We start from the raw sequence: 21,691 nt of genomic DNA, 5'->3' as shown, positions 1-21,691 counted from the left end.
GTAATCCCGTAATTAAGACCAAGACCAAGGCCGCCGCTTTCTCGTTTTGGGGTATTTATTTTAGTTCAAGGTCATAGATTTCAGGGTGAGCATGGCGTAAAACAACAAACAAAACAATACTTGCAGGTCCCCCCCTACCTTCCTTAGGACACATAAAGAAACAAACAAAAATACAGGTGTCTTACCTAACTCCCTACCCAAAAACAGGAGAAAACATGAACCAACAAACAAAGGCTTCTCACCCCTACCGACCTCCTTGCTAAACCCCCCCACCACCCCAAAAGTCTATGAGGTGCAGCAGGGCTCCCGGTTGAAAGCTGGAGAGACAGGCAACAAGAGAGGGCTGCTGGCTCCCACAGGATCCTTCTTATTCACCGACATCCAATCACCTGCAAAAGGAAAAGAGACAGAGCAAGGCAAAACATACAACAGCCCCCTCAGGCAGGGAGGGGAACTGCCCCCCCCCCCCCCCACTATGACGCTCTGAGTCATAACAAGGACAAATCCTGAATTGATGTCCCCTGAATGTTGTGCACTTTAGTCACTGAGTTCTAAAATAGAAAACATTAAAACGACAAACTCAATGGTAAAAGATCTTGTCAGGCACTTAAAAACAATAAGCCCCACCACGAAACATATCTTAAATTACTCAAAACAAATTTGCATTTTCCTTTATAAAACTGATTATTGAACCAAATTCCATCATCATCACATCATTGACGTCAGAACGCTCAGTCCTGGTTTGCCAGAAGATCATCCAGCAGAAGCTCGCACATGTACAGGCTGCGAGGCACATGAAAGAACCCTGAAGAGGAGAAACACTATTATCTTACTGAGCAGACAGAGCAGGAAGGTGACCCGGGGCCGGGAGCCCTTAAGTGTCCCGATGGCTCCCCGTTCACAGTACTCCAGAAATCATGAGGGCATGAGAGGGGAATTAAAACTATAGGCGGTGGTCTGGCCGTGTGAAATCTGATAAATGTCAATGTGTTCTTACCTTTAAATGGGCCTCCCTTCAAATCCAGGGCCATTTTCCCTTCTCGTGTCAAATAGCCAAACCACTCCCCGCTCTTAGCATCAGGAAACTGCACAGAATCAGAAACACGTACAGGACTTAACACTTAAAATATACAAATTCAGCTATTTATATATATATATATATATATATATATATATATATATATATATAATGCGGGTAGATGAAAGCATTCTGATTGGTTGAGAGTCACAGGGGGTACATTATTGAGCGATAATGTACATTGACTGTTCACATTGACCCCATTGTTCCATATCACTGCGCACTCAACCGTTAGTTGACAGTTTAGCTTTTAACTGGCTGGCGTTTGCGGAAACCCCCCAAATGATGGTTTTGAGGCAATGCAAGCTTTCACAACCTGACAATTAAGGTGGACGTCATGAGCGATGTGAGTGAATGAGATGGTGAGGGACTCAATGCTGTTTACATGCACGTAGAGGACTATTTGTCACTCTAGACTGATGAAATGTGATACACAACGTTTGGTTGCTACAACTATTTTGTGCTAGTAGGTCAGACCCTGACCACTGCCCTAATTTTTGTTAATAACTGAACTGTATAATTGAATTGCTCTGAATTAAACCGTTTTGTTAATCATTTTGTAGACTTTATTCTATGGTAATACACTATCATGCCAGTAGGTGGTGTTAGGTGCTGCTGTGGAACTAGCTACAGGATGAATAATGAAAGCAGCTCTGCTCTGAGCGGACAACAATTAACCACCTAGAGCAGCGGTCACTAACTGGCGGGCCGCGGTCCGGATCCGGACCCAGAAGACGTCCCATCCGGACCCAGACATAAAGCTAAAAAAAAGACGACTGTAATTTAAATGTGATGCGAGAGAAAGGGACGGGTGATAAATAAGAGGAACAAATTGACAGCGAAAGTAGAGCATTTAATCCTCAAGGAACGGACTGGTTTCTGTTCATACTTCCCACTGCAGCACTAAACCAGTGTCTCATGTGCTCAAATCTTGTTGAAACGTCATCATGAGGCTTAATGAGCTCCTCCACGTGAGGAGAATGGCCCTGATGCATTCAGGTACAAGTCTTGGGAGGAAAAACTAGATCTTAATTCTCCCACTTATATATATATATATATATACAGTTTAACAGAATATATATATATATATATATATATATATATATATATATATATATTCTGTTAAACTGTTCTATTGTTAAAATGTGTTTAGATGTATTATTTATAATGTGCTGAGACTGTCAAGTCCAAATGTGAAGCAGAAAAGGTTATTTTATTTTTTATGAATTATGTGAATGCTAGTTACTGATGGGCATGTGTCTCCGTGTGTGGTAGCTCCTGTCATCAGTATTTGAATGGGTGAATGATGACATGAAGTTTTGAAGAACTTTGAGTGGTCAGAAAACTAGAAAATATTTCTACATTACCATTGTATTTACCATTGTAGTTTGCAAAACAGTATTGATTCTAAAGGGCTAATTTAATTGATTGTTCTCTGCTCTTGTGCTCTCATCGGATCTCAACAGGGCGATAGCTTGCAGCAAACGGGGTCGACGGAGCTAAGAGAGTCTTCCGGGAGGAACCAGAGGCTCGATGCTACGAGACAGCCTTACATGAGAGCAGCGCACAGAGGCCTGGAGATGACCTAAGATGCTGAGAGGAGTATTGGAGTATTGGCTTCTTTGTCAACTTTGTGAGCTGCAAATTGCTTTCAAGCGCAAATAAATACAACATCCCGATAATTTGTGGTCTAATGTGGCAGCTCAGCCACGCATAATATCAGTTAATAAGTAAAGTAATATAAAGAAACTATTACACTTCCTGAGTAAACGCTCTTGGTAGTCACCGAAAACATGAACAAAGCAGGACATACGTCTTTAGATGACACGAACGAGGAAGTGTGTTTTCTTCTAGAACCACAGACAGGATCCAGACTTTATGCTCGGCTTGGCTATCCAAGTAGCACACATGCATGAGACTCTACGGGAAAAATACTTACCTGACAAAATGTTGGAACCACATTGTAACATAAGTAATGAAACACAAGAGCACAAACAACTCACATGGTTGAAGGTGTATTGGTAAACTTCAGAGAATCTCTCCAGCAGCTCTGGCTTCTTGGTTTGACTGTAGGCCATCAGGAAGGCGATGAGAGCCTCACAGTGGGGCCACCACAGCTTCATACTCCACTCCAACTGGCCAGAAATACAGGCGACAGGACACAGCCTCAGTCCTTGCCATTTTATAAAGCACAGGATATCTTGTGCCGCTGTTTAAAGTGAAACAGGATTGGTTCACCTGTGTGGGGCAGTGACCATCCACATCCAGGAAGTAGAAGAGGCCGCCATGCCCTTTGTCCCAGCCGAACTGAAAAGGTAGCTCCACAAACTTGTTAATGGCGGTCTTCTGGAGATCGCTGTCCCGCTGCTGTGCGCTGACCTGAAGCAGGAACCAGCCCGCTTCCAGGGCATGACCTGCGTCACGTGTCGACATGCGGGGGGGAAAATGTCAAAGACTAAGGACAGGGTCATTGCTGAGCCAAAGCCCGCCTATACACTGGATGTGCTTGCAGCCATGTAGGCGCTGCAGTGTTTACCTGGATTCTGCAGCCGGCCCTGGCAGCCTGGCAGCTCGGCGCCCTGCAGAGACACGTTCTCTAGAATAGCAGTGCCGTCTCTCTGGACCCAGATACAGGAGAAGGAAAACAAGCAGTGTTCGTTTTATAAGCATATTAAGGGCAGGGTGGGGAATCTTGACCAATAAGTGAGAGTATCCAACCATGAACCTGGCCCATTGTTTCAAACTTTGCTAATAATAATTACAGAAAATATTGGGTGGCAACCACATGTACAGTTTTGGTGGCCAAAAGCTGATGCCTACTTGTAAAAAAGTTAGCGTTGAGCCCTGAATAATCCCAGAAGCTATCACATTAATCACAAAGCCTCGAACCTGGATATGTTGTAGAATCTGCTGTACACACCAGCCGGTCAGCTCAGTGTACTTCTGAGCAACCTCCTGACTTCGGCCTTCGGTCAGCTGTTGCACCAGACACAGCAGCATCATGGGCACCGCCATACTATTGGTGGGAAGGTCTCCGGGAAGCTGTGGGCGGCCCAGGCCGGACGAGTCCACCCGAACCCAGTGGATCAACTGCTCCATCATCTGCTCCGCCTCGAGCTGGTGACGGAAAAGAGCCGGCGTATCAGAGGGATGGTGTCATGATGTGGGAAGGTAAGGCTGGTGTAGAAGGATCATGCATGCTAAACCTGTTGTGAGTTGAGTCACTGATGCTGATGCTGCAATGCATGTTTATTATTATTACAGCAAAAATAAATATGTTGAAGGCTCAATTGTGTCCAAACAGTACATGGACCACAAAGTAAAAAGCATTTGCATACACAACAGTATGTTTGAATTCCCATGATATCGAGCAACGAGTACCGGATTTTAAATGTTCTGGCTCTGATGTTAGCAGTGACACCCCTATGTGTGGTTAAAATAGATTTGGGACCATTGTTTTAGGGAACCATGATCCAGATTTCCAGAATAGGGAAACCACTTCCGTTCATGCACATTTAGCAGCAAAGTGAGCGTAGTGCGAACACAATACAACTATATGGATAGTAGGAGCTCAGAATGGGACCTCTGTGATTTGTACCTGCTCACACAGCCCAGACACTAGTTGTGGTAGTTGCTTTGTACCTGCATGCCCTTATCACCGGTGACCCGGCTCAGTTCATCCATGGCCAGGAGGTAGAAGCACTCACTGAATACAGTCCTCTGAATTTTCACTGCTTTACCATCTCTTGTTAAGCAGAAGGCACACTTCCACTGGCCACTGCTGCTGCTGGAGACACGAGCAAATCTTCTCAGGAAAGCTCCTCCTAAGAAGCAAAGACAACAATATCCATGAGCAATACGTAGCAAGCTCATAAATAGTATGTGGGCTTTTTACTGATACCTATCTGTATATGCCTTTTTGTCTCCCATACGGTCAGCCTTTATATACGTCTATCCCCCATTGTATGAAGGGTTCTGTATTAGTCCCTCTCTTTTGAATAAATTCATCACAGAAATGTGATGAGATGAAGAACTGAGTTTGCTGTTCTTTCACAAGCTGCCCAAGTGATTTATTAGAAAAACACATAAATGATCACAAAGTGTGGCTAGAGGGTTTCTCTTAGTTTGCATCAAGATGGCGTTTTCTGCAGCTCAAAGGTTTCCTACCAACCGCAACGTGTTTTGCTCTTACCCATCCCATAATGATGATTGGTGCACAGCAAACACTGTCATCAGCCACTTAAGTCTACAAAAGAACACCATCTGCTGCAAAGCTTTACCCGTGGAAGTGGAAAACTACGACGTCACGAGAAACAACGTCCAGACTTTTGGTTCATCAAACATTATCTGGGTTTATTATATCTAAAGGGTTCATCTTCTGGGGAGTAGGAAAATTAGTGCAACGCAGGTGTTGTACCAGCTCCGTCTGGTGAAGAGGAAGCACAGTTTTACAGTCTTCCACGTTGCAACCCTCACCCATAATACTTAACTTTGGTAGCGACCGCAATAAGGAGATCAGATACAAGAGGGCTGAATGAGATTCCCTTGGAGGCGGGCGCAGCCTCAGAGAGACAATGGGGAGCTCAGAATAGAGCCGCTGCTCCGTTGTGTCCAAAGTAGCAAGTTAAGGGGGCTTCCCAGGTACGGCCTGGAAGAGTACTTTCTGGAACGCACTTCTAAGCCCGGATCCGGACATGGCAGAGATGCTCACGAGTCCCAAAGCTCGAGTCCGAGTCGAGTCTGAAGTCACGCGTGTGTGCAACTCGAGTCGCACTCGAGTCCGAGTCTCAAACTCGAGTCCCCATCTCTTATCAACGTCCCTTTTACCGTAAAAAAAAAAAACATACCAACAACGTTTTACTCCTCCTTTACTCTTTACTTAATGTTTTTTTGTGGTTTTTCCCATAAAATGAAAATACGAAGCGTAGCCGCTAAACCGGAAGTACGTAGATTTTCACAGTAAGAATCGACGCAACCTTCTAATGACAGCGGTTACCAGGGTAACAAGAGGAGAAAAGTTCATTAACGGATATAAATAAATAAGCCTGGTCTGACGGGATGTGTTAGCAGCAGTAGGTGACAACACTCGCTGTCACCTACCGCGCGCGCAGCCAGCAATAGATGTCGATGTACGTGTTACGTAGGCAGGTAACGGAGGGAGCGGTATAGCGAGCTCATCAGATTTTTCCTAAAATGAAATATTGTTCACGAGTCCCAAAGCTCGAGTCCGAGTCGAGTCGGAAGTCACGCGTGTGTGCGACTCGAGTCGCACTCGAGTCCGAGTCTCAAACTCGAGTCCCCATCTCTGGGACATGGTAGGAAATATAACCAAGTCATTCTCTGACAAATACAGTACATGCAACAACCAGCATTGCTGTTCAAATTTCTCACATTACAGATCGAGAACTTCTACATAATTAATACCAGTTAAGAGAGAATTCAACATGTTGACACTGATAATGCTAAGAGGTTTAGATGGCTGAGTCTTTATATTTAACACACACACACACACCGGCTTTCGCTGCTTCCAGGATTTCCGGCTTGCGGAAGCGCTCCATGGTTCGATACAGGCGGCAATACATCCACACCTGTGAAAGAGACAAGCCAGAGTATACGTCAGCAACATGTAATGAGCACACTTCACACAGTGGAGCACTTGTTCCTCACGGCCAGCATCACCTGTCTTCCCTGCAGCCAGACATACTTCAGCTCATCGTACACCGTCCCATCCCTCCCGAGACAAGTGAAGAAGCCTCTGAAACACGAGCACTGGGTGAGTTCATCACAGGGAAACACACAGTTGGACATGGATTATGAGTTGTAACTTTTGGGTACGGTACCCGTGCGTTGTGTCGTGAGAGTACTTGAGCCAGAAGGCTACTGTGTCGTCCAGCTCTTTACCAATCCGCTGCCGCCACTCCTCCAGCTGGACCACAGACATGGTTCCCTTCAAACATGTCAATCAGAATGCATGACTTCACCTTTAGACTCAATTACAACAACACTCATCTTATTGGTGGGGCAACGTATAATATAACTCAAGAGTTCAGATCGGATCACTACACAAAGATAAAAAAGCTCTGACACTAAATGTCGAACATTGATAATCCATATTGGTAAATGGGCACAATCATACGCACACACAGACTTTGAGGCTTCCTCTGTGATGGATTAGTTCCATCTAATCACGGTCAAATTGAGTGTTTGAGGCTCTCTGGCAGATATTTTTAGCCTTTTATCAACACTATCCATGAGTCAACATTCCATGCTGACTTGGCCAATTACCCACAAGTCATTGCAACGTGACGTTAGAGATGGGATAACCAGTGAAAGCAGAGACGTAAAAAGGTAAACCAAGGCGCCACACATGTGTTCAGAGCGTCCTGATAAAATGTACATGGAAAGATTAAGAATAGAACAAAAAAACCTCATCAAATATTAAAATTAGTCGTTAAAGCTATTTTGACGATCAAATCAGGGAGTGAAAAGTATCAAAATTAATACTTTCAATTGTAAATCATAATTTACAGTTATACCTTAAAAAAGAGTTGCCTTCTCAGGATTAGCGGGACAGTGTGACAAATCTTTGCTTGGTGTGCTGGCTCTACGCAGTATTTCAGACATCCCATAGTGCAGCATTCATTCAACAAGGTTCACAATGGAGTGTGTATATTTTCGTTTCTTCTTGACAAAATCAACTTTAAAAAACAAGTTTTCTGGTTAAGAGTCTGAAATAAAGGTCTGTGGATAAGGTTCAGATAATTTAACGTATTTGTTTTAAAACATGGTACTAGGGACTAGGCCTTATGGACTTAAGGTCAGAATGCACACAGAATTGTACCAAATAATACACACTCAATGCAATTTTCATTGTCGTTTTTCAATAAAGGGGGGAAATTGCCCTTTAACTATGTGTCCATCTTTAATGTACCCAATCCACATAGCTTTAGTTTTTTTCAAAGCTGTGTATAACCAATGCAATGATTTTACCATGTTGTTTTCATTAATCATCGTAGTAGTATCGTAATATTTTGGCAGGTATAGTATCGAAGTCATCATTTTGGTATCGTGACAACCCTAGCTCTGAGGTCTGAGGGAGGGACCAAAGGAACGAAAGACACAACAAGGTACCACAACTCTGAGGCCATGAAGTTTCTGTCTCAACGTTTCACTGGGTAACATACTTGGAACATTAGCATACCAACACTTACCACACAGTAAAACAATGACAACCTGAAAACGAGCCATATATGTCCCCTCTGACGTTAAATTGAAGATAAACCCCAAATGTATAGAGGAAATGTTTCTTTTTCTAGCGCGGCAAATCTCTGGTCATCACAAGTCACGAGGACAACAACACGTATGATGACACGATCATCCCACCAGGAACCTGTTGGTCCTTAATTCTAGCCAAAAAGGGAGAACAGCAGCCATTAGTCTCACAAGACCAAGCCCCGGTGAACCGGTCCTACCTCCAGGTCCAGTTACGGGCACGCAGTGAAGAGTAGACACGTCCTGCAGCAGCGCTCCGCCTGCTCTTCTCGCGACCGACGAGCCGTCTGTCATGTGACCGTGCAGAGGCCCTGCTAACGCGGCCGCGCAGGAGGAGGAAGCACAGGGCGCGCGCTCAACCCGGAGCGCGCAATCACAAGGGCTCGAATGTGCAACCGAGGCAGAAACATACGGAGGACAAAAAATTATACTATAAATAAGTACAGGGTTCGAAATGAGTGGGGTCTGGGTGGGTCCCGGACCCCCTATAAGCCATTAGGGACCCCTAATAAATATAAGAATTTATTTTTTGATTTTGGGGGGTCCCCGACAAATATTTTTAACATTAAAAATGATTGTGTGACGTTTGTGCGTCGTCTTTAGTGACGTTTTATATTCATAACAATAATTTATTTATTTCCTAGCGCGATTGGGCAGCAATCAGGGCAGCTAATAGCATCACAGATTGTTGTTGTGGTCTATGACGCAGACACGAAGGTTATTGTTGAACGAAGCCTCACAAAGAGTGAAATCCCTAATGAAAATGCTGTAAGTGCTTCGATTATGTTATCTCCATAATAATTTCTTATTGTAGTAAAAATATTTGGAGTTGGTGTTCCTATATCAAAAGTTGCATTAACTAACTTAGATACCCAGTGTAACGTAATGATTAGAAGAGTGCGTTTGTCAACGTTTCTTGCTGTATGTGTATGAAGCCAAACAACCTGCCAGCTAACAGCAGCACATTCACAAACATATTGCTGAAAATCTACAAAACGCATCACAAATCCATTGCAGCGTTTACGATTGTATAAGTTAGCACTACATCACAACCACGTATGGAAACATGTATTCAAGAAAATATACTAAAAAATATATTGGAACGATCGGGATTCGAACCCCGTGGGTCAAAACATCCTAAAGCCAACGAGCCCACTGCTCTACGCAGTGAGCTATGGATATTCACAGGTTCTCTTGGGCGGTACAGGTGTGTTAACGGCCGTTATCTACCGGACTGAATAGCAACTCTGATTACGGTGTCTTATTTAGATGCCAGGAACAGTCTTTATAGACATCATTATCATTCAATCCAGCGGCTAGTTGTTTTACAAATTATACCATTAACATAAGGGATGAGAAACGCCAGTTGTATTTGATCAAACCCTTTGAAGGTACATGGTGCTGCCATAATGAGAACCCCTGGTGGATTTAGATAACTTAGTTAACTTCCTTGCTCAAGGAAAATGTGATGTTACTAGAATCTAGTAACATCACATGTTACTAGAATCTAGTAACATCACACCTCAACAGCAACCAGTAACATCTAGTAACTAGATGTTACTGGTTGCTGTTGAGGTGGGGAACTCCATCACCCAGCATTCCCTGGTCTGTGTTGGGGGACATGCGCAGAGCAGAGCGCGGCAGACCCCGGGTAGCATTACAGCGGACTGTGCTAGTGAACATTAAAAGTTCTTGAAACGTATATCACGCCTCGTCTGCTTATTATAAGAGTAAGCAAGATACAACATGTTGTCAGAAGTGGCCGTGAGCAGCTAATGAAGATAGATTTGCCACGGGAGAACGACGAGGAAAAGAAGAAAAAAAAAAAACTCTGGTCGCGTGAGGTAACGTGCTAACAAGTCAACATGCTAAGAGAGTTTGCTACGTTGTGTGATGGCTACAAGTGGCAGTGGAAGTGAAGCGGGAGACGAAGGACAGATCGAACATGTAGAAGAGGATCTTGTGCCTGAAGCAGAGGACAACCGGCAACGCGAGAGGGCTGGGGAAGTCCCTGTACCCCGACGTTCAGTAATGGAGAGGCTAAGTCCACCTACTTCCATGCAACTGACTGGTAATCTTGCTGATAATTGGAAGCGTTTTAAGCAACGATTCAATATATATTTAGCAGCAAGTGGAGCAGGGGCTGATGATGAAAAACTGAAAGCCCACATTCTTTTGCATGTTATGGGAGAAGATGCCTTGGACATATATAATAGCTTTCAGTTGGATGAAGCTAATATGACCTTAGCAGAATTAATGATGAAGTTTGAAGAGTACTTTGTGCCTAGCCAGAACGTGACGTTTGAGAGGTACAAGTTTTTCACCCATGACCAGAAGCAAGGAATGCATTTTGATCAGTACTTAGCAGAGCTTCACACATTAAGCAAAACATGTGAATTTGGCACCCTGAGAGATTCGCTAGTGAGAGACAGGATTGTTTGTGGCACAGTGGATAATGCACTCAGAGAGAGACTGCTCAGAGAGGGTGGACTTACACTGGAAAAGTGTGTCCCTATGTGCAGAGCAGCAGAAACCACTCGAGCACAAGCAAAAGAGCTTCAGGGAGGTGAAACTACAGTGCATGCTGTACATAAAGAACAGAGAAATAAGAAAACATTTACTAAACAAAAAGACCAGAAAGAGAAATCTGCAGAATTCAGATGTGGTAAATGTGGAGGCAGCCACAAGCCAAAGTCATGTCCTGCGTATGGAAAATCCTGTAACAACTGTGGAAGGAACAATCACTATGCAAAATTTTGCAAGTCAGCTTTTAAGCAGAAGGTTCACGCAGTTGGTGAGGAAGAAGAGGATGATGAGGAGTTCCTTGTGGATGTGGTGCAGGCTCGTACAGATGAAAAAGAGGAATGGATTGTGCCAATAGAAGTGAACAAGACGGTAATACCATTCAAGCTAGATACAGGTGCCCATGTAAACCTGTTATCTTATGAGGATTACAAGACATTGGCAGTGAAAAGCAAAATTCATCCAATAAAAACAAAAGTGACAGGATACACTGGAGAAAGGGTTCCTGTTAAAGGCGGATGCATTGCAACCTTCAAATACAGAGACCAGCAGATAAGAGCATTGCTACTGATCGTGGATACAAGTGCACAACCAATCCTGGGACTCAAGGCATGTTCAAAGCTCAACCTGGTCAAAAGAGTGTTTGTAGTGACATCATCAGAAACTGCCAATGATCATGACTCACTGATGGAGGAGTATAAAGACTGCTTCGAAGGACTTGGATGTCTACCTGGAGAACACAAAATATGCATAGACAAAAGTGTGTCTCCTGTTGTGCATCCTTGTAGGAAAGTTCCTTTTGCACTGCGTGGAAAGCTGAAAGAGGAACTAGCGCGCATGGAAAAACTAAAGGTCATCAAGAAAATAGATGAGCCAACTGAATGGGTCAGCTCGCTGGTTGTAGTACAAAAGAAAACCGGTGCTCTGAGAACGTGCTTGGACCCAAGAGACTTAAACAAAGCGATAAAAAGAGAGCACTTTAAGTTACCAACCAGAGAAGAAATCATGGCACAGTTTGCTGGAGCTAAATGGTTCAGCAAACTGGACGCTTCATCAGGTTTCTGGCAGCTGAGGCTGGACGAGGAGAGTTCGAAGCTGTGCACATTCAACACACCTGAGGGCAGGTACAGGTTTCTTCGTCTGCCGTATGGTATTCTGTCAGCGCCTGAAGTCTACCATAAGACTATTCATATGATCTTCGAGCACATACCAGGAGTAGAGACAATGATGGATGACGTCATAGTCTGGGGGTCGACTCGAGAAGAACACGACGAAAGACTGAGACAAGTGCTAGACAAGACAAGGGAAGTGAATCTGAAGCTTAACAAAGACAAATGTGAGTTTGGAGTGAAAACACTTACCTTTGTGGGAGATGTTGTCAGTGAAGAGGGGGTGAAGCCCGACCCGAGAAAAACGTCAGCAATCAACAACATGGAAAGACCAAACAACAAAGACGAGGTCAGACGTTTTCTGGGAATGGTCACCTATCTGGCTAAATTTGTCCCTCAGCTGTCAGCGCAGTCAGCACCTCTCAGGAGTCTTCTTGAACAGAAGAATGAGTGGATCTGGTCCCATGAGCAGGAACAATGTTTTGTGAAACTGAAAGAGACTTTGACACAAGAGCCTGTGTTAAAGTTTTATGACCCAGGGAGGAAAACAAGGATTTCAGCAGATGCGTCACAGTACGGCTTAGGAGCGGTGCTGCTGCAGGAATACGATGAGCAGTGGCTACCCATTGCTTATGCATCCAGAGCCTTGACAAGCGCTGAGTCCAGGTATGCTCAAATCGAGAAGGAGCTGTTAGCGAGCATGTATGCATGTGAACGTTTTCACCAATATGTCTATGGTCAAGCTTTTGAAGTGGAAACGGACCATAAACCTCTGGTGTCCATCATGTCCAAACCTCTGAATGACTGTCCTGTACGGATACAGCGCATGCTAATCAGGCTGCAAAAATATGACATACACATGACATACACACAAGGGAAATACATGTACACCGCCAACACCTTGTCTAGAGCAGTGGATAAGGGGGAGCGTGCGGACAGCGAAGACACTGCAGAAATCCAGGCGTATGTGGATATGATTGTGCTGAATCTGCCGGTAACAGCTGACAGAACAGAACAAATACGCAGAGAGACAAATGCAGATGAAACGATGACAGAACTCAAACACACAATACAAACAGGATGGCCTGAAAACAAAAGGGATTGCCCCACGAAAATACAAGACTACTGGAACTGTAGATCTGAGCTCAGTGTGGTGGATGACTTAGTGTTCAAGGGGAGCAAGTTTGTTATTCCATCATCGTTACGTAAACAAATGCTCCAAAAGATACACGAAGGCCATCTCGGAGAAGTCAAGTGTAAACGGCTGTCAGAGATCGCAGCTGGAGCAGGATGCAGGGAGGACTCAAACGCAGGGTTTCCGATGACAAAGTGCTCTTTATTCCAAAATCAAGAAGGGCACCAACGAGTGACAAAGACAATGACGCGACAAAGGACAACTGGCACACAGGGCTTAAATACACAAGGGAGGTGCAGGTGATTGGACACAGGTGGAATCAATCAGGCTATCACAGGACAAGGCAGGAAGTGTAGTCACCCAGGAACACAAGAAACATAAAAACTACAAAATAAGACATAGAGCAGACCCAAACCGTGACAACGGCGGGCAAGAGAAGTAATGTACTGGCCGAGAATCAATCAAGATATCAGCCGGACAACAGCGTCGTGTGAGCTATGTCGCATCTATAGGCCAAAACAACAAGCTGAGCCGCTGATGACTCATCCAGTGCCCCACAGACCGTACTACAAGGTTGGTACTGATCTATTTGACTGTGATGGAAAGAGTTACATAGTGGTCACCGACTACTTTTCAAATTATCCAGAAGTTGGAGCGCTGCAGTCAACATCAAGCAAAGCAGTCATCAGCTACCTCAAGACTGTTTTTGCCAGGCATGGAGTGCCATGTGAACTGTTTTCAGACAATGGGCCCCAGTTTTCCAGCTGTGAGTTTGCTGCCTTTGCCAGGGAATGGGGGTTTCAACACTCAACATCGAGTCCAACTTATCCAAAATCCAACGGCTTGGCAGAAAGCTCAGTGAAAACAGTAAAAAACTTGATGAGGAAAGCACAGGACAGAGATGACTTTCAGAAGAGCTTACTGATCTATAGGAGTGCACCTCTACAGAACGGACTGTCACCAGCTCAAATGCTGATGGGTAGACGCATTCGCTCTAACCTACCAATAACTGAGGATTTGCTTACGCCAAAGAACGCACACAAAGTCAGAAAAATAAAAGAGGAACAAAAAGCAAAGCAAAAACAGCTGTATGATGGAACGGCCAAACACCTGCCAAAGCTGAGTCCTGGAGACCTGGTGCGTCTCAGGGACGTCTCTGCAGGCACATGGGGACAAAAGGGACAGGTGGAGGAGGAAGTTGCTCCACGCTCCTACAGGATCGAGACGGAGAATGGAGTGTCTCTGAGGAGGAACCGCACAGATCTGCAACTTCGAACGACTGAACAGGACAGTATAGTTCAAGAGACGGTTCAGGAGGACACAACTGAATCTACTGAGCTATCGGACAGTGGTCTGACAGCGACGTCTGCGTCAACGACTGAGGCGACACCTTTCAGATTTCTGAAATCGCCGGCTGCTGGAAGACAGGCTAGACCTAGGAGACATATTCAGCCACCTATGAGGTTGATCGAGAGTTGCTAGGCTATCTCTAGTTTGTTTTGATTGAAAGGAAGGAAAAAGCAATGTGTACCTTTAAGTTTGTCTTGTTCGAGGAAAAAAAAAAAAGGAAGTTGCAATTGTAGTAGTTGTTTACAGGTATAGTTCATATGTTACATTACGGCACCTAAAGATGGCTATGTTTTTACAGGGGTAAATATTCTCATTGTAAGGGGAAAGATGTGATGTTACTAGATGTTACTGGTTGCTGTTGAGGTGGGGAACTCCATCACCCAGCATTCCCTGGTCTGTGTTGCTCCAGAATTAGAGGGTTACCTGTTTGATTATAGCCAATCCACTCCTGCAGACACCACTACAATACTGGGACTAGCCCAAACCATGAAAAACATCCCAAGACCATTATCCCACCTTCAAAATATGTCAATATAATTTTGCCTGCAGTATATAGTGTAGCAAGGTAGTCTTCAGTATTTTTTATAGTTACATTTTAGGGGACCCCCCAAGAGTCCTAAGTCATTTCGAACCCTGAATAAGTATAAATAAATACATAAATGTATGAATGTATAAATAAATACAGAAATAAATGAATGAATTCGTAAATAAATGTGAAGATAAATTAATAAATGTATGAATAAATTAATAAAAGTTGATAATAAAACAGGTCATAAACAAATTCATACCATTTATTTATTTTTACATTTCTGTTCCCTCTCAGGGAACTCGAGCTGCGTAAAGACGCTGTGGGAACGCCTCTGCGTGACCGCGTCATGAAGCACGTGTGAAATCTAACCAATGGCGAGCTGGTACGTCATAGGCGGGGGACGACGGGACAACCCGCGTGCGGCTTTGTAATCGTCAGTGGCGGAGGCTAAGCGACATGGCTATGCTAGCATGCCGGCCGCGAATGCGGCCCTGGCTCGGCGGCAGTGCAGGTGGCTTCCTGCGGTGGTTGTGGGTGGTTGAGGCCATCACACTTGCTTATGAATCGGCCGGCCAGCCCCCACCGTGGCTGTCCGGGCCCATTCTACTAGGGGTATGGCGGCTTCTAAAGCCCTGTTGTCGGGAAGAGTATCGCTACACGACGTTTGCATGGCGGCAGGCTGGTCCTCTCCCCACACGTTCGTGAGGTTTACCACCTTGGCCTTAACGCTACACCTGGAGCACAGGTGCTCGTCTGAGTGTGCGTCTTAAAAACGTCACACCACGGTCACTTGCTCATATGGTGAGTGGGTATTGGGTTCCCACAGCGTCTTTACGCAGCTTGAGTTCCCTGAGAGGGAACGTCTCTCGGTTACGTATGTAACCTTCGTTCCCTGAAGGGAACGAGACGCTGCGTAAACTTTCTGCCAAACTCCCGGCCAGCCCGTGGCACTCGATTCGGCTTTTCTGTTGTTCCATTGGTTAGATTTCACACGTGCTTCATGACGCTGTCACGCAGAGGCGTTCCCTCAGCGGCTTTACGAAGCGTCTCGTTCCCTTCAGGGAACGAAGGTTACATACGTAACCTAGAGACGTTCTCCAACATTTCTTCATTTATTTATTTATGGGTCTGTGTCATATATATATTTCTACATTTCTGTTCGCCTACATTTCCACATTTATTCATGCGTGCGTCAGAGGAGTGTGATCGCTCCTGATCTACTCTTTCTGTCTTGAAGTTCTCTCCTCGGCAGAAGCTGTTAGCATTTGGCTACATGGTGTTTTCAAACCATTTCAAACCGATTGCGATCGTGAGCAAACGATTTAGAGAAGAACGTTAAGAAAGACACGCTTCACTGTCTGCTGGATAAAGTGACGGACTTGTCTCAGCTCATTCTCCTTTAGGCAACATGGCGCAGCTGCTCACAGGATGCTGCGGTACGGAATAAGGTAATAATGTCAAGTGTTTTTTCTGGTTTTATTTACTATCTTTTAAAAGTGGCTGTATATCGTTTTGCAAATGTACGTAATGTTTACTGATGGTAACTTTTTTGAACTTTTTACACGGTTGCCATGGAATAAACTCTTTAGTATATCAGATAATTTGCAACCCCAATACTTGATTAAATGAAGTTGAATGTGGTCCGATTTTGCACCTTTTAAATTAAGCACAATTGTATCAGTTTGATCCTTATGATGTTGCTGCATTCAGAAACTCAACAAGTGAAATATGTTTAACTTGCATTGCATTAAATTGCATGTAAAATGAATATGACCAAATGTATTTAGGCAGCAGGTTCAAGTTAAAGCTCTAGTTATATTTCATTTATTTCTACAGCTGCGTTCAGACTAACACAGGAACCCAGTCTAAAATAATCTCAATTTTTAACTGCAGTTTACAGACAGATCGATGTTGACTTGTAATCAGCGTGTGCTGTTTGTACTGTGAGGTCACATTGCTTTTGTTGTCTCTTGTGACTTTTGTCTTGTTGATTTTGATGACCAGAGTCCACAACCTATAAACTCCATTAGAGGACAACGATTCGGATGAAACCGGGACTCAAATTCTGCAGCAACATCCCAACTCTGGATACCACATGGTGGTTGGGCCTTGAGTGCACCACACACACGTATACAAGGTAAGTGACAGTAGTCATTAATTGTTTGGTTATTTACTTGTGCATAGATTCTGATCAGATGAGATACCAACAGTACTCACTCCATACATTCAATTGCTATTGTGAAGTCTGAAGGAGAGCTTTGCTAAAGTAGATTGCAAGTGGCAGCGAGTCGTCTTATCCTTTTTAAGCGATCAACACAGATTGTAAGCAGACTAAATTATTTATTTCCCCATCAATATAGAAAGGGTCTGGAGAGGCGTTCATAACGGCGTACTTGGATCTCTTCTACGCCATCTTTACCTTGAGGGAGAAGGCCTTCTCAACCTGACAATGAAACTCATTAAACATCATTATCCAGGATGGCTTGACTTGCTGCGACTACTTACGTAGGGAAACGTGTACCACTGAGCACCGAGGGAAACCAGTCCACCCCGCAACTGTAGAGCCTCCATGAACACAAGGCACAGCAAGACCCAGTACAGGTGTAAATCATTTTATTTTTACTATGACCTTACTTTCCTACATGTCAACATGAACCATATCTCACATTACACTAAGTTTTTTATAATGTCAGGAAGGTTCATTTCAAAGTGCACGTATCAGAAGCATAATGTAACTAACAGAGAGGCCTGTACATTTTTAGTCTGCATATCATGGACACTTGCTAAAATGTGATCAAACGAGTGTTTTAGAGACATCATTATACATCATACCTCTCTGTTCCCTATATATTAATTCATCGGCTCTCTGGGATTGTAATCCATCTCTCTCTGTTGTCATAGCTGCTCATATTCATCCAGAATCCAATGAAGTTATAAAACCAGTGATATTTACAACAAGGTTCTAAAATATAAATAACTAACTGAAAATAACTCAGCAGAAATTAACTCTGTATAAATGTTGACCATAAAAACTTAAACTGAACTCTTTTAACTGCAGGTCCACATGGAGGTTGGAGTTGACTGAACTGGACCGTGTGGTCATCGCCAGCCTGGTGTTCCGGTCCCTGAAGTTCAGCTGCAACGGTGAAGGCCCCCTGTCCAATGTGTTGGATGTCTGTACAAACTGAATACTTAATATCAGACATGCTCCAGTAAATGCCTGTGTCACCAGCTGCATGACACAGGGGAAGTTAAATAAATACTTATTATTAGCGTTATCTTTACTTAATACTTGATACTTAATACTTGTTGGCTGAATAAATCCTAGCAAACCTTACAGGAAGGTGATCTGTCCCGCATGTATAAATAAATCACTCTTTACAGCGATCGTTATTTAGTCTCCACAAGGGAAGACTGCAGACACACCCCCACCCACTGGGTGCCAAGTGTGACGTCATGTGGCCGCGGAGGTGAAACTGGTTGGTTTGCGGTTCTCTGTGCTACAAAAAAATAAAGCAGTGAACGCTACGTGGTTGGCACCTTGAACAACAGCATTTACGAAACGTGAGCTAAACAACTGCTGTTACGCTACACGTTAAACAGGAACTCACAGTTCCCAAGCTGCTCAGCAGGGCCGGCGCTAGCCATTTGGGTGCCCTAAGCACAAATGCTTGGTGGTGCCCCCCCCAACCAACCAACCAACCAACCACCACCACCAAAGGAATAACAACCAAATGTCTTCTTCTCTTTATTCCCCAAATAAATTTTAAAATTTCTAAACATAAATAATTTGCATAAACAAACATGAAAAGAAATAAATTATATAAAAGATAAAATTATAAATACCAAATACCACCACAATTCCTAAAAACACAGATTTGGAACTGAACATTGTAAACGCAGAAAGTATTCAAGTATATAACCGTGTAAGTAATAATGTGCACATTTCTTCAGTAAATAATATACATAAGTACAAACTGCACAGTAGAATTTACTTTACCAACTCTAAAAAAAGAGACCATTCTGCTATCCGATAGAACTATATTACAAACATTTTCACTACCATCAGTTGTCAAAGGCCCTACAGAGGCACACGCCTGCATTTCCTAGCTGCAAAATCAGCTATCAGGTCATCATATGACAGTTTCTGAGCCACGTCCCCATTGATGCTGATGACAGCCAGACCACTTAAACGTTCCCTAATCACATCACATTCAGTCAAAGGGTTTTTCCAAAGTTAACCTTACCAAGAGCCGTTTCCCACTCATCATTTCATTACGTTGTGAAAGTGTCACTTGTAGCCAGGCTACTTTTTCACTACACAATAAGATTGTTTCAACATAATTGTGTCACGGTTACTGATACCGGAGTACGGGAGAACCCAAATGCACAACTCGTACACGATGGACAAGACAGGAGGGTTTTAATCAAGGTTCAGGCAGGGTCAAAACCGGGAGATCCGTCAGGAGGCAAACAAGTCCAGAGGGGCAGGCAGGTAATCCGTAGACGAGGACAGGCAGGGTCAGAATCAGGAGGGCACACAGACAGGCAGACAAATCCAAAACGGGGCAGGCAGGTAAACCGGGGTCGAGGAACAGACGAGGTCGGAATCGAGAAAAACAGGATGGCTTCGGGAAACGCTGGAAAACTTGGTAGAACACACAAGACAATCTGGCAGTGAGCAACAGAATGTGACTGGCTTAAATAGTGAGTGACTGACGAGGGAAGGCACCACAGGTGAGGGTGAGGAGAACCAGGTGCAGGAAATCAGGTGACGAGGTGGGAGGATCTGAAATGACAGGAGAGTTAGTGAACATGCAGTGGAGATGAATAGACTATGATGTGAACACCCAGTGAAGATGAAAAATAAACTATGATGTGGACGTATGTGTGACAGAACTCCCCCCTCTAGGGACGGCTCTCGACGTCCCCCTGGGCTGGTCCGGGTGTGCTCTGTGGAAGTCCCTGATCAGGGAAGGGTCTAGTATGTGGCGTGACGGGACCCACAAGCGCTCCTCTGGGCCGTACCCCTCCCAGTCCACCAGATACTGCAGCCCCCTACCCCGTCGACGAGACTTGAGTAGGCGCCGGACCGTGTAAGTTGGGCCGCCGTCAATGAGCTGGGGGGGCGGAGGGGGTCTGGAGGAGGGTTGAAGTGGACTCTCCAGGACAGGTTTTAGCCTGGAGACATGAAAGGTGGGGTGGACCTTCATGGCCCGCGGCAGTCTGACTGCTGCAGGGTTGACGACCCTGGAGACTGGAAAGGGACCCACAAATCGAGCCGCCAACTTCTTGGACTCCACTCTGAGTGGAAGGTCCCGGGCGGACAACCAGACACGTTGTCCCGGGACGTAGCAGGGTGCCGGGGTGCGACGTCTATTAGCCGACCGTTGATACCGGTCTGAGGTACGCAGGAGCGTGGAGCGGGCTTGCTTCCAGGTGCGCCGACACCGCTGAATGAACGCCTGGACAGAAGGGACGCTTGCCTCCAGTTCCTGCTCCGGAAACAGCGGAGGTTGGTATCCTCTTGAACATTGGAAAGGTGAGAGCCCGGTAGCCGAACTGGGGAGTGTGTTGTGGGCATACTCGACCCATAGGAGTTGCTGGGACCAAGAGCGGGGGTTGCGGGAAGAGATGCAGCGTAGAGAAGTCTCCATCTCCTGGTTCATCCGCTCTGCCTGACCGTTGGACTGTGGGTGAAATCCAGACGATAAACTGACTGTGGCCCCCAGTAGCCTGCAAAACTCAGACCAAAAATGAGAAGTGAATTGTGGCCCCCGATCGGAGACCACATCGACGGGCAGACCATGCAGGCGGAACACCTTCTGTAATAGCAATTCTGCTGTCTCTTTAGCAGAAGGCAGCTTAGGTAGAGGGATGAGTTGAGCAGACTTGGAGAAGCGATCAATTACCGTTAGAATAACTGTGTTACCGTCAGATGGGGGTAGGCCGGTTACAAAATCCAAGGCAATGTGGGACCAGGGACGATGAGGGATGGGCAGGGGGTGAAGAAGGCCGGATGGAGCCTTGTGAGAGGGCTTATGCTGAGCGCAGATAATGCAGGCACTGACGAAATCTCTAGCGTCCTTCTCCATAGTGGGCCACCAAAACCGTTGTTTCAGCACTACACCGCTCCTACACCGGTGTCCAACGCATCCACCTCCACCACAAACTGGCGAGCAGGGTCTGGGAAAACAAGGATAGGGGCAGAGGTAAAACGTGTTTTCAATTCCCCGAATGCCCTGGCCGCTACCGAGGTCCACTGAAAGGGCACTTGTGGGGAGGTTAGAGCGGTGAGAGGAGCAGCCACAGCACTGTAGTTCCGAATGAACCGGCGATAGAAATTGGCGAAGCCCAAAAAACGCTGCAGTTCTTTGCGGGTGGAGGGTTGGGGCCAGTCTGCCACCGCCCTGGTCTTCGCAGGGTCCATCTGAATATTGCCAGCTTTGATGACGAAGCCCAGAAAAGATACTTCCGAGGTGTGGAAACTGCACTTCTCTGCCTTAACGAAGAGGTGATTCTCAAGGAGTCTCTTGAGGACTTGCCGTACATGTATCACGTGCTCCTGTGTAGACTTGGAAAAAATCAAAATATCGTCCAGATAGACAAAAACACAGACATTGAGCAGATCGCGGAGAACGTCGTTTACCAGCCCCTGGAAAACAGCTGGGGCATTAGTGAGGCCAAATGGCATG

The 21,691-nt window shown here is 45.1% G+C and overlaps 1 protein-coding gene across 3 annotated transcripts; it reads right to left on the bottom strand.

Annotated features, from left to right (window-relative positions):
• Positions 1-34: 34 nt before the first annotated feature.
• renbp (renin binding protein) lies at positions 35-8,696 on the bottom strand. Of its 3 annotated transcripts, none has more exons than XM_037479396.2 (11): positions 8,551-8,696; positions 6,919-7,025; positions 6,758-6,833; positions 6,591-6,666; positions 4,721-4,902; positions 3,968-4,195; positions 3,615-3,696; positions 3,317-3,492; positions 3,082-3,213; positions 998-1,085; positions 35-805 (listed from the first exon to the last, which is right to left on the bottom strand). In XM_037479396.2, the coding sequence occupies exons 2-11, from the start codon at positions 7,017-7,019 to the stop codon at positions 732-734; spliced, it is 1,215 nt and encodes a 404-aa protein (XP_037335293.2). In that variant the 5' UTR covers positions 7,020-7,025; positions 8,551-8,696; the 3' UTR covers positions 35-731. The 3 variants fall into 3 exon arrangements, with proteins under 3 accessions (XP_037335293.2, XP_037335292.2, XP_037335291.2); XM_037479395.2 differs by having other exon boundaries at positions 35-389; XM_037479394.2 differs by lacking the exon at positions 35-805 and having other exon boundaries at positions 812-1,085.
• Positions 8,697-21,691: the final 12,995 nt, after the last annotated feature.

This window comes from Pungitius pungitius, chromosome 1, assembly GCF_949316345.1.
Source record: "Pungitius pungitius chromosome 1, fPunPun2.1, whole genome shotgun sequence".
Taxonomy (NCBI): Eukaryota; Metazoa; Chordata; class Actinopteri; order Perciformes; family Gasterosteidae; genus Pungitius; species Pungitius pungitius.
This window is presented reverse-complemented; position numbering and strand designations above follow the sequence as displayed.